Source organism: Malurus melanocephalus, unplaced genomic scaffold (assembly GCF_030028575.1).
Source record: "Malurus melanocephalus ecotype Western Australia unplaced genomic scaffold, MMel_1.1 scaffold_181, whole genome shotgun sequence".
Classification (NCBI taxonomy): Eukaryota; Metazoa; Chordata; class Aves; order Passeriformes; family Maluridae; genus Malurus; species Malurus melanocephalus.
This window is the reverse complement of record NW_026623413.1, coordinates 775,649-789,138: the sequence shown is the minus strand read 5'-3', so window position 1 is coordinate 789,138 and position 13,490 is coordinate 775,649. Positions and strand designations below refer to the sequence as shown.

The 13,490-nt window shown below is 44.1% G+C and overlaps 1 protein-coding gene across 1 annotated transcript in view; it reads left to right on the top strand.

Annotated features, from left to right (window-relative positions):
• Nucleotides 1-8,192: 8,192 nt before the first annotated feature.
• Nucleotides 8,193-13,490, top strand: part of CRB2 (crumbs cell polarity complex component 2) — a 32,347-nt gene continuing 27,049 nt past the window's right edge. Inside the window, exon 1 of the mRNA XM_057372918.1 lies at nt 8,193-8,462. Within this exon, the coding sequence (XP_057228901.1) occupies nt 8,390-8,462 (73 nt within the window). The 5' untranslated portion in view covers nt 8,193-8,389. The remainder of the gene's footprint in view (nt 8,463-13,490) is intronic.

Below are 13,490 nucleotides of genomic sequence, written 5' to 3'. Positions count from 1 at the left end.
GCCACACTTACTTTCATGTATTTAAATTACTTGATGAGCCATAGATGGGTTTTTGCCTTGTCTGTGCTTTTGCTTTGCCTGTTTCTGTAGTTTGTTGAAASAGTGGGGACCACAGTGAGTCAGCARCTCCTGAGAACCACTTCCAAAATACTAATCAGTGCCAACTGTCAGGATTAGTATTCTCTTAGAAAAAAAGTATAACTATATAACAAAGTCTAATTAATTTGCAGTATCAGATATTCACTTCCTCTGCTATCAACGTCTTTGTAAAGTACAGCATTTCCAACGTAAAAAAACCCTAACTTTTAAAGGGCACAGATCTCACWGTGGTCTAGACTATCATACTTGCTAGGAATACTGTCTATGAATACTTCTATTTTTTCATACAGGTCTGCAACAAACATGAATTAAATGGGAAARCATATCGTACATCTTGAACTTCCTCACTGTTCCTTTCTGTTCTRGATTCCTTCTCTTTAGAGCAATAATTTGTGACTGGATCACATGATGGTATTTCCAGTACTTCCAGTGCTRTAATTGCTCTGTGTGGAAAGCATTGCTGAGGTGCCCTGGGCCTTTGCATTTCAAATATTGGATGCATAACATTTTATATGTTTAATCATCATCAAGTTGGGTGTTTGGATCCAAGCTATTTAGAGCAACTGTCTGTGCTATTGCAACCCACTCAGGGCCCTGAGGGAGACCTATGAACAGAGAGAAGGCTCAGATTTCTTTGAGTAATTCAGTATTGCCAAATACTTTGGCTTTCTACAGCTGCTGGGTTATGGGATGGAGAAGTATTGGGAAGATCGGTTCAGAGAATGTAGTGTTAATAAAGATTGGTTTAGAGATTAGGAGATTCAGGAACATGCTGCTGCTTTCTGCTCTGAGCACCAGAACTGTGAAGAAAACATAACTTATGTTGAGTATGAGGCAGAAATCAATATCTGAAACATTCTTCAAAAACAGAATTCAAAGCTAACATGCTTTTAAACTCTGGCAGRAAGAGCCTTTTCTCTGCTTGAACAWGTTACTGTTTACAGCAATTTTAATAAAGTATCTCCTGACAAAAAGACTAAGATGTAACATCTCCAAACCTTCCTTTTATAGATGAAACAGTGTCCTTCAAAATCCACACTGCTCAGTTAAGCCTTGCTAGTATGTGTTRTAATGGGGATACATAGTCTTTGACAGTCTGTATTAAACTTTTCCCATTTTATCTTGATAACATTTAGTTCCTTCCACTTATGGATGTCTTCTCTTCTGTACTTTCCCATTTTTTTTTTTTTCTCCTCCTGGAAACAAACAACTGAAGGCATTATTCTGTCGCTTGGCACCTCTCAAGAGCTCCACTACTCAGAATTTGCATGAATTCTCCTGCAAACAGTTTGATTCCAGGGCTGCTTCCAACGCCAAGCCATGGGTCTGCTGTGGTACTGCTGTAGCTCTCACCCTGCCCAGTGCCAGACTTGCCCTTCTCCRTGGTGTGGATCCTCAGCCCATCCTTGGGGGATGTCAGACCCTCTGTCTCTGAGGTTAAGTACCTRTGCTTATCTACAAACAGGATTTTGCAGCATGTGGATCACAATCAGAGGGGCTCTCACTTTATTCTTTTTTCTGTTTCACWCTTCGTTATGACACCTCCATCTGTTTGCTGTTCTGTGCTTGTATCATTGCTGTGAAAAARTAATGCCATTGCATCTTTTCTTCTCTCTGAAGACAGAACAGGTGACATAGAAGTTCCTCAAGTGGTGTCATAATGGGTCACAATGGGGAGGGGTCATTAAGGGCTGAGTTTATCGATCTTTCTGATCAGTTGATGCTCAGTTACAGATGCTGTAGTTGCCTGTCCATCCCATAGGCTTCTCCTGAAGCAGCACCTTGAGGAGAGGCACTGCCTTAGGAAAGGAGGAGCCGTGTTTCCAATCTGKACTGCCTTGAAAGCAGGACGTTGCTCTTGCATTGCTGTTGATAATCATAATTCAGAGCATTCYCTGAAAAGTGAAATGGTCAGAGCAGGCACAATAACAGCTCCATCAAATATTGATAAAGTAGGATTATTAATTAGAATAGGGGTGTAGGATTAAAATGTCCCTTGAGTTGCATTCCCCATTTGATGCRAGAGTGCGGTTTTGTGGTCAGAGAGTGGGAAGCTCAGGATAACTGGAATCTCTCCTCATCTCTTCAATGTGTTTGCTTAATGTCCTTAGTGGTTCAGGGGGTGTATAATACTATTGACCAGAGTTGCTAGAATTCTCATATGCKCCTATGGTGGCACTGCTGGGAGTGAATTTCACAAGGATCTCTCTGTTAGTGTAACTTGGTCTGATTTGTAGCTCATAAAAAAGAAAAACCCCTCTGAACAAGGTGATAATTTGCAGTTCTGTTGTTCTGGTGTCTTGTCTTCCCTCTAAGAGCTGCATGTCTTTGTGAGAGGGTGAAAACACTGCATTAGTTCTGTGGAGCATATGTCACTGGACCACTTGGCCCTCAGGTGCAGTGCAGGATAACRTTTTGCTTTTGACAGTGTGTAGTGCTGAACTAAATAGATATCAAAGCAAAGAGAATGAATTGAATTTCCCAGTTACATAGCCCTTGTGTAAAAAGGGGCTTTCAATGTCTCGCACTTAAAAAAACCACCGCAGGTTAGAAATGAGATTTCCTTTTAGAACAAAGCCCTGATCTGCATTACTAATAACAGCTGAGGTCATTAAAATAGAAAGAATTTCCCTTTGAATGTCTTTTGAACAGTATCTGCATTCTCTGTGTCACTGGCGTTACCTTTTCTTTTCCCACAATTCTGGTCCATCAGGACAATGCAGTAAAGATTTATTTTCCTCTTTTAGATTATTCCTGGTTCTAATATTCCTAGAAGAAATGTTTTGGACCTGTTATAATTATACAAGTTCTGTAAATTCATTCTTCCATTCCTGTACACCAAGTGTGTGTTCTTGGGTCCCTTAGAACATGTCTGTGCAGCAGCACTTCAACATCCCTGTGTGCCCCAAGGCTCTTTTAGCTGATAAAACTCCAATCTGAAACATCTTCTCTTTTTTTTTTTTTTTCCCTTCCCCTTCTGTTTCCCTTCTCTCTCTAGAGCCATTAGATGCTCTGACTATGCACTTCAGGAGATCAATATGCTTTTGGCATTCACAGGCATTATTATTCTGAGACTGTACCACTGGTATGTATTCATCCTATTAACATCTGCTCAAAATTCCCTACCTCCCAGCACAGCTAACAGAGAATGACCGTGTTGTCCTTGGTCAGGCTCCGTGCAGTGGATGTTGACACCTGGTTTATTGTTGGACAGATTCCATTTCCCTCTTTACTTTGTTTTGACCTTATTTCACCCCTGGAAGCTCAGTTTCAGCTGGGGATGGATGAATGAACTGGGAAGCATTGTGTCCACTGCCGCTGTGGCAATTTCTGTGGGTTACTGCCCAAATAAGTCATTTCATTCCTATGTTAGAGAGGCCAGTTCTGACCTGTGGAGAGATTCCAGCAGCCCTTGTGAGGATGTGCCCATAATGGAAGCACCATCTTTGCAAAGCAATAGAAAAGGACAAGGGTCTACTGGGCAGATTCAACAAATCACTGTCCTTATGGCTGATGTAACAGAGGATTAGGAGCTTTAAAGTCATGGAAAGAGGATGAACTATGGCTTTGACTTCAGTGATAACTCAGTGGATATTGGGTGATGGGAGTACCATGTCAGCTTTCTGATTGTAAGAGATCATGCCAATAGGGTTAAGTTAGGAGGGGAAAGAAACAAGGAAATTGGAGCTAAGTGTGCATCAGTGTAGAATTTAATAGCCAGGTGTGGGATTCACTGTTTAAAATCCTGTCTGAAGGACATAACCTCTTATGAAAGGGAAGAAACTGTGYTGGTTCCTTTGGTTTTCCCCTGAAGCCCAGCCCTGCTCCAGGGCTCTGGCAATGCAGAGCTCTGCAGCAAACACTGCTCATCCAACCTTTACAGGCTGCTTTGGGRCTGGGAGCACAGACCTGCCCTCCAGTGGTGCCAGAGCCTCTGCTGAGCCCCGCTGCAAAGCTGCTGTTTACAAATGTGTTGGATCATCTTTTACAAAAACAGCCGCAAAAAGGCCTCTCAGCAGTCAACATGCCTTCAAAACACCCTCAGAGCCTGGTGATGTATTGGGCACATCCTTCCTGCTATAACATTTTATTGCAGAAAATCTTGCCTAAGACCCTTTTTACACCATTTTGGCTGCCTCYTGCTAGCTGGTCAACATTCTCATCTTCCCATCTGCCAGAGAGGCCCCTTGGAAAGGATTCAGCTCCACCAGGCAGCTGTAAGCAGGGGAAGAGGATCAAAGGGCACAAAGTTGACCTGCAGCAGTCCAGTGGGGTCTCATGTAGATCAAAGGGTGCATCCACGGTCAGAGCCTGACTTCTGTGACTTTTTCAAGAGATAACTTAGCAGAAGTGTCTTTATTACAGCTTCATCTGTGTGTGTTTGAATGTGTTTATTAGTTAGGGGAGGAAGGTGTGGGTGCTGTGCACATGTTGGATATCCTTTTTGCATTTCTTATAAATTGACTCTTTTTCTGTGATGAGGCGTGTCATGAAGATCTCCGAACAAGCAACTGATGTTGCAAGGCAGAGGAGGGGATTTTAGACCTCAGGCAAACATGTTCATTCTGCCCTTGTCTTGCTGGACTGCCCYCTCCTCTTCCCCAGCACTGCAATTTTATCTGAAAGTGWTGATCATGCTCCAGGAAAGTGAGGYTGTGCCAGAACTCTGCCCACCCATGCCARTGCCCAGACAACAACCTTCCTGCTCTGCCTCATCAGCTGAGTTTTTCCAGTGCTGACCAGTGTCACAAGCTCAGGGCTCTGTCATTTAACACGCAGCATGATTTGCTTGCCAACAGTTCTGATKAGCAATGATAGGAAACTAAATTTATTATGTCTGAAAAAATGCAATTAGGATTTCTCAAGACTGGAATTTTGTGTAATTTTGCCAGGTTTTAATAACAACTTTAAAGTTTTGGCTTACAGCCTGAACTCTGCTTTGGCTGCTTTGCTGTGGGGATGTTGCAATAGGTCTTRCAGCATCCAGAGTGCTGCTGGCACAGTCCTGCAGCAGTTCAGGATGTGTCCAGTTGCTCTGGTTYCTCAGTGCTGCTGTAACATTCATTTCTTTCCAACACTCCCGTTTTCACACTGGGCCTTTGGTGACTTTGGCAGTGCAAAAGGGACATCTAGTGGGCTGATGGGAGAGTGGGGACTGTTCAGGGCAACAGGAAAGAGCCAAGTTCCAGTCAGAGATTGGACTCTGGGGAACCCTTGAGYGTTACACACCAAACTGYATTTGAACATTTCAATATACAGAATTGGCCTTGAGTCTGGAGGCGTGAAATTCCAAAATCTGAGTTTTTAAAAATATTCCTGATGCTTTTCAGCAGTGATRGAAAACAGGAGAGTGTACAGAAGCAGTCAGATTTGGCACAGTTGTGGAGCTGAGCTGGAAGGTTTTTGCTTTACTAACTCAACTTCCCAAGCCTGCAGCCACTATAGTATAGACTCCTCCTTAGTATGGACCCTTGGAGGACAAAGTTGGGGGGAAAATGGTGATTTTGATTCTGTTGGCTTCCATTGTTTAATTCAGGAAGGTAGATTTGTGCCCAGTGGTTCCAGGACAGTGAGGAGGGAAGGTGAGGCTCTGTCCTCTGGGGCAGCTACAGTGTGCACGTGACAGGAGATAGGAATGGCTTTGTTCTTACCACTGATATTTGCTGGCCTGTCACACGTCTCCAGTATCCAATCTGCAGTATTAGGATTATTTTAAGCCCTGTGTGAGGAAAGATTGTGAAACTCATGCGAGTGTACATTGTTCTTTGAATGAAAAGCAGACTTTCACTGAGGTACTTCGGTGCATGGTTCTCTCTGAACTGTTTGTAGAAAGATACCCAGGACTGTTTTGTGAAAAGTGTACAAACAAATATATAATGAGTGGACAGGAAGGTCCTGCTGAGTACCCCAGACCTACTTTCYCCTTTTCCCCCTAATCCAGCTTGTCCACTGCTGCCCCATTTCCATGGCATGCATTTCCGGCTTGCAAAGGTTCCTGCTCCAGGCTGAGAATAGAAGCCTTGCTGTTATGCTGTCCTTAAATCTCTCATAATGAGTGTTACACCAAGGAAAGCAGCTGTGTCCTTTGGCTCTAGTTTTAATACTATGTTAAAGAGCAGATTATGGTGACGTTGAACGGCCGAGATGTGGAGGTAGCACAAACCATGACCAGTTTGGGGAAGGCTTTAGCAAGGATGACTAAGGGCTTGGAGCTTATGCTTTAGATAACAAATCCACCCAATTGTGCTTATTTGCAAATGTAGTCAAGCCTAACAAATCAGGGCCTTAACAGAGTTGCATTAGGGTCCTTTAATTGGACTAAGCTGGTTAATACCCACATTGGCTTTTGTATGCCCAGGGTCCAGCACAGGAATGGTTTGCCATTTATGCTGGCAAAATCTCATCAAATTGCAACCATGAACATGGATGAAATTCARTTCTAATATCCTCACAGGTAGACAATGGATTAAGGTATTTTGATTATTTTAAGGAAGTTGGATGTAACTTTTCCCTCAGTCTGTCTAGTGTGCCACAAGTCATAGCTCTGTCCAGGGTTTGGGGTGTCATAGGTCACACAGCAGAGCAGGAACAGCAGGGCTGCACAAGACCCCAGCTTCTGGGGGAGGACCTCCACTTTCTCTGTGTGTGGGCATGTCATGCTGATTCTGTTTTATGAAAGCTGAGCAGGTCCTTCAGGTAGTCCTAGSATCCATAAATTAGCATGGATAGATGTGTTTTCCAAGTGTTGTGAAGTGTTGCACTACAGCAGTGCCTGGCTAAGAACGGTGCTTTGTTGCAGTGTTAATTGTACAATGATTCATGTGTTAGTTGCTGGGATTTGGAAAAGGTGAATTGTTGGGAGCATAATTCACACAGGTGAAGCAAAAATATTCTGAGCAGAAAGATTCTGCACATGTCAGTGTTTTGTTACATCCCTGACAGCAAAACGAGTCTAAGGAGACAGAAATGAGTTCCAGATGGTTGCGGTAACTGGCAAGAAACTAATACTGAGGCTGATCTTGAGATAACAGACTGAGGACACCAGAGATGAAAGTGGGGGCAGGGTGGTCCAGATAAGGTTGATAACACATGATATATCATCTTTGGAGCATTCCAAGGCAGGACAGTGAGATGAACCATTTGTTCCTCRACTACAGAGTCTGGGTGGTGAAAAGGCTCTTGCTGTGGCTGTGAACATTGAGAACATTGAGAAAATACCTTCTGCTTCTGCACCGAAGGTAAAACCCCTGTATCCCATTTCCCTGCACATGTCCCATCAGGCTCTGTTGCCCTGCAGGGGTACTGAGGTGATACAGATTATTCACTGTAGGATTGCTCCTGTTTTCCTCATGTGCAGCCTGGCTCTGCCTGCACCAGTTCCTTGCTATTTTGCATGTTTCTTGTTTAAACTAGGAATTTGTCTGGCATCTTACCTGTGTTCTATTTTTAGTTGTTAGTGAAGGGTGAGGCAATATCCTTAATTCTCATTACAACTGCTTTAATCCAATTGTGATGTGGATTTGCAGGGACTTAGTAGGTCTCGGCTGAGTGCGGGCTCTGTCTTTTTCCAGTTACTGTCATTAAACAATGCACGCTGATAACTTTTTCCACTTCTAAAACTGAACCCATGTATCTAAAGGTGGTGAGATTTGGTGCCTGTGTTTTGCAGATACCTCTGGTGATCTCTAATTTCCTCAATTAGGAAGAGGATCACTACATTTTGTGAGTTCACCTGTGTGGGAACACCCACCCCTTGATAAGACCACAGTAAATACTAAAGTGGACTAACTCTTTGGGGTTAACAGAGTGCTTTTGTCTTATTTCTCTATGAACAAAGCAGCTTCTCTCAGAAAACTGCATTCGWTCCTCCTGTGGAATTTATAAATGTGAGCTGATAGGATGCTCACCATSCTCCAAACAGCCTCTGTCCCAAAGCAGTTCTGAGCTCGTGTCCCAGCCATGGGGGCCACCCCAGGTGTGTTATCTGCATTACAGGGGCAGAGAGAACCCCAGGGCCCCGTTTGGGCGGAGCGCTGTCCCGGTGTGCCGCTCGGGCGCAGTCCGCTCCGCGCGATCCAGGCGGGTTTTGGCGCGCTCCGAGCGCGGGGCAGCGCGGGCTGCGGGACTCTGTCCGCGGGCTCAGTGCTGCTCCGGCCCGGCCGAGCTTGGGGCGAGCGGCCGGCATGGCCAGAGCCCGCCCCGCACCGTGATGTGGCCACAGGAGGGGCTTGCTGSCCTCCAGCTCCTGTCTCTCCCCGAAGGGGTTTAGAACAGCCACTCGACACTTGTCATGGAATTACAGAAAACTACCTCCAGGCCGTACAATGCTGCTCTCCTGCTGCCACTCTTCCTCTTGTTTTGGGGTAAGTTTTTGTCTTCTGTGCCTGATTCTTACACAGCTGCTATGAAGCAACTTTGGATTGAATCTGTGACCTGCCCTAATACTGAGCGAATTGTCATCTTATGGTTAGATTTGAAGCCTGAAAACTTTTGTCTGGAAAATTAACAGGCATTTCATTTTAGATATGTTTTTCCTTCTATTTTTTTTTGTCTCTTTTCATCTTTTTCCCTGTGCACATGTATGTATGCATTTATTCACAAGAGCTAAAAGTAATTAAGTATTCATCTATTATAGTAACATTTTTTTCCATTGGAAAGGTCTGAGTGTTTTGGTTGTGCCCATACAGAAGAAACACAGACCTTTATTTCTATCCTDTACGCTCTAGAAATACATCTGGGCACAAGAGGATTGTACCCAGGGGAGTGTAGTGCCAGATACATCTGGTACAAAATGTGGTGGGAGATCACATCACAGGAATGYCTCCATTTAGAAATTTTCAAGAAAGCAGAATCATCCTCAAAGTGCAAGAAGTGATGAGGTAACARAAGAGTCTATCACACTGGTGGGGGGTTTGTTTTGTTTTATATTTTTTTCCACATTGAAAACTTATTTTATAGCTAAAGAATATACTTGGGTACAATGGGATTCCCCAAGTTCCCAAGACCATGTCTTTGRGTTCCATTGTCACCCTTGTTTACGGTATCTTCTGTTCCCTTAAGAATTGGTATCTCTGTTTCTTCTGGAATAGGTGCCTAGAGATCTTCTGGGCCTAGACATCTGTTTTAGTCATYTAAGGATTATAAGGTCATGTCAGGAACACGTCCAGGCTTTTACTGGAAAGTATGATTGGGATTGAACTGTCTCCTTATCCTGCCCTCTGCACTGCCAGGCCAGTTACCTGTAGGTACAAGTCAGGTTTGGTTTCCGCTGAGCAAGGACAGGGATGATCCAGGACATGAAAAGGTGGATGTAGAATATGGAGAACATTGAGTAAATACAGTCAGAGCCTTTTSTCTTCTTGTGTCTGCTGAACACAGCACTTGGCGTTTTCTTGCATTAGTAGGTGATGTTGATGTAATTTTGGAGATTTGGAGAAAGTTTTCTGCATTTCCTTTGATTCCCCAACAATCTCTTTTTCCCTTCTGAAACCTCCYAATATTTCCTTTGCTCTGACCACCTCAGACTATGAATGTGGAAGTCAAAATATGTTGTGATTTTTGTCTGATTTTCTTTTTCTTTCTCTTCATTGTACCAGCTTCTTTGTSTGGTGTGTTTGCTCCAAGTGCCTGGAATTCCTCTGGCCACAGGGAAGCAGCAGGACTGTCTTTTGTATCTAGTAACCATAGCTACTGGTTTGGAGTGTGAAGCAATTATGTGGCTTTGTGTTGGGCAGAAGCAAGGCGGGTTGCATGGATGGCTCGCCTGTGTGTGGCTGCCAGGCCTGGCTGTGGTTTGGGGGGTTTGTGCTCTTTGACCACTGCACTCATGGCTTTTCTCTCCTGGAGGAAGCTCCTCTCAGGAGCACTGGTTTACTGAGAATGTGGCTTTATTCCGAGTGCAGGTGGATGACTCTKCTKGCTGGAGCCAGCAGGGATGGAGGAAAGCACTGATTTTCATATCTTTCCACCTGCTCCTATTTTGCAAGGGAAATTCTGCCAGATTTTAACTGGAGTGAATGGTGCTATTTAGATAGCATTTGTAGGTTTTAAAGGCCATAAAGAAATGTCTTTGCTTGCCCTTATGAACCATATCACTACTTCTTTCTAATTGACTGCATCGAAATGTCATTGAAGCAGAGATTGCCTAAGTGATTTGTTCATATTTTTTGTGGAAATTCTGAGCATGCAGTTTGCCTGGTGCAATCTGTAACCATCAGGGCAACCTGCAGCCAGATCCTCACAATCTCCAGTTGTTTAAAGGAAACCCCTSAGGGCCAGCAGTGCAGGCTCTGCCTGTGACTCTCCTTTTACTGCTTCTGTCTGTGTAAAGGAAACACAACAGCTCCYAGCTAATTCCTTGTCTTTAAAGGAGATTCTGGAGGGCAAAAGGAGTGTCTTCTCATTTCTGCTCCCACAGCTCCAGCCATCAGCAGGCACAGGAATTCACATACCTTTGGCCTGGAAGATGCTTTGGAGGGCTGCTGAGGGAGAGCATGTGCAGGACAAACCTTTTATGCTGTCAGCTCTAATGCCTGCTCTTGAGATTAGCTCGGACAAAGGGACAGTTTAAGGCTTACTTCAAAACCGGGAAACAAACAAACCCAGTCTTTCCAGCTGTTTTGTTCATTGTCAGTATATTTAAATAAGAATTGGAAATTAAAGCCTGTGACTCACTCTGGTGAACTGAATACACAGGAAAGTCCCTGTCCCAGTGTTTGATCTGTGGAAATGGCTGAGAGATCAGAGAATGTGTGAAACATGAAGGTCTGCTTGGAGGAGTGCTTATTAAGGGAAAATAGTGGGATGTCCTGARCATAGAAGATCAAAGGGTTACTGTGGCAATATATTCAATGCTGCCATAAACCAGGGATTCATAGCTCTTGCCTTTCTCCCAGTTCTAGAAGCATGATAATAGAAGTTACACCTCCRAATCTGCAGTAAAACAGTGAAGAGATGGTGAACATAAGCTAGCTGGCTTCTTGTTCTGTGTAAAGATTAAGTTCAATTCCCTGAAGTGATATTTCTGACTAATGCTGTTAATGCCTCGGGCTGTGATGTTGGCACTGCTGGGCAGTGGATTGGTGCCCACYGTTTGGCACCCTTTAACAATTCATTGGGCAAGCTGGGGGGAGAGAGCCAAGAATTGCCATCCTCYTTCTTCAAGGGGGTAAATATTCTGYATATTTTACAAGCAGAACCTGAGCCACACTTCTTGTGCCTGAACGAATTTAAGTCTAGGTCCAGGCCTTCATAAATTCTGTATAAATATTTTACACCAGTAGATTGTGAACGTGTATCTGGCATGAAAAACCCCGTCGCACCAAAAACCTGGTGTACAAATGTGGTGTTGAATTTGGTCTCCAGTAATAAAAAGAAATAATGTCAGAAGCAGTCTGGGAAATGATGGACACACAGTATCTGGGTAAAACTGTAATTTGGCTTGTGTGCAGGGACATCAGGAGATGTCTKAAGTTTGGTATCCAAGGTGGTATTTGGCTGAGATACTGGGCTTATGTGTTTCACCTACCAAAACCACAATAGACACCAAAGCTGTGAATAGTAAGGCTCTTTTTAAAAATTACTTTTCCAAATGACACTCTTGGCATTGCTGGGATCCCTGGCRTCTTGTCAGGCCATTTATTCAGTATGGTCTTAGAAGTCCTGCCTGCTGATTGCCAACAMTGCTTTTGGATTAGCTAATCTTTATTTTCAGGGTTTGGGTTTTTTGGTCATAGTGCCATGTCTTGTTCACATAAATTATCAGATCTGATAAGCTGAGACAGTAACAATAAAGTTTAGCTTCAGCCAGCAGATATATCTCAGAGTCCTTTCTCCCTTTAAAAGATGGGGAGGAAGAACTGGACTCTAGGCTCCAAAGTTACCAAGTAAAGCTGGGCGTTGCAGCTGGAAAGCTGCTGCAACTTGGAGGTTTAGTAATTGTGATCAAACATTGGTATTTTGGAGGGTTTCCCATTCCCACATYCCCTTTTCTGAGGCTAAATGGAAAAGCCTGCTGTTATAGTAGTTGTCACAAGTGCCATTACTGTGTTAAACAGGACAGGGAATACAGGTTATGGAGTATTTTAGGCTGGGTGAAATAGTGCTGCCAATTATTAGCATGTCATGAGCTTGTTGGCAGTCTCAGAGAGTTTCAGGCCTTGTTTCCTGGTACTGGTATTACTCAGAGCAGGTGCTTAGCTCAGATCTGCATAGAAAGGGTTTAATCTCTGTGTGTCAAGAAGGAAATGGGGCTTGTGAAGTCCTAGGGATGTGTAAGGCCACCTGAAGAGGCCTCATACCCTCCCTGAACAGGTACATGAAAGGTGTTTCCTAAAGAAGGATTTGGTTTTATCTTGCCATTCCCTTCCAAGGTGAGCAGGGGTGGGGAGCARAGAGGGTGAATGTGAAAGCCCCTTTTCAAGGCTGTGCATTTTCCTTTCTGGTTGTGTGGATCCTGGGAACAGGCCAAAGTGTGTCCCCTTCCACTAATCCTTTACACTGACCAGGATAGGGAAAGATCAGCAGAGGTCAGCAGGGATTTACTAATATAAGCACATGCCTTCCTGTTGTCATGGAGACCTAACACTCCATTCCTTTATTCAGAGTTTATTTAGTAGTTGTGTTGCTCTGAATCCCTTCTRGTGGAAGGTTCCCTTTCTACCCTTGGCCTCAGGATCTTCCTCCAGTGGGAGRTGTGCTGGGATGAGCAGCAGGAGCCCAACCTGTCTGGTGAGAATTGCCCCAGGCTGGGGTTTGGCCAATCCATAGTTGGGAACATGGAGATCCCTCAAGCTCCACTATTGTTGTGGTGCASCTGGGACCTGTGGTGCTCTGGGAATCCTGCTGTTCTCACTTCTTGGTTGTAAATTGAGGTTTTTTTCAGTTGCTGTAGTGAATAGTGCAGGTGAAATACATCTGAAACGCTTGTTTTTACTCAAGGTGGATCTGGCTTGTCCAAGCTCACATTCAGGAAATAACATTATGGCCTCCTGACTCTTCTGGGGGCTGTGTCTGTGGTTAGGAGCATTTTGCAGGGTTTGTGCACAGGTGATGGTACCTTTTCATTTTTCACCCAGTGCATATGCATGAACAGGTATTTGGGGATGGGGATTTCCAGTCGGTTCCACTGCCTCTGCTTGGTTATTTTTTTTCTGCCCTTCAGTACAAAGGAAACAAGGTAATCTGTGAGCTGATAACCCCAGTGCTGCCTATTCCCTGCTGGGATTTTACGTGATCATTAAGACACCTTTAAGGTAGTTATCAGTGCAGCACTGAGCAGCTTCCACAAGGTCAGGTGTGTCCCCAGATTGAGAACGTCCATCCTCTATCAGAGTTACCCGAGACTTTGAAAAAACAAACTTGTGAAAAGCAAACCCCCAAAACAGAAGCCA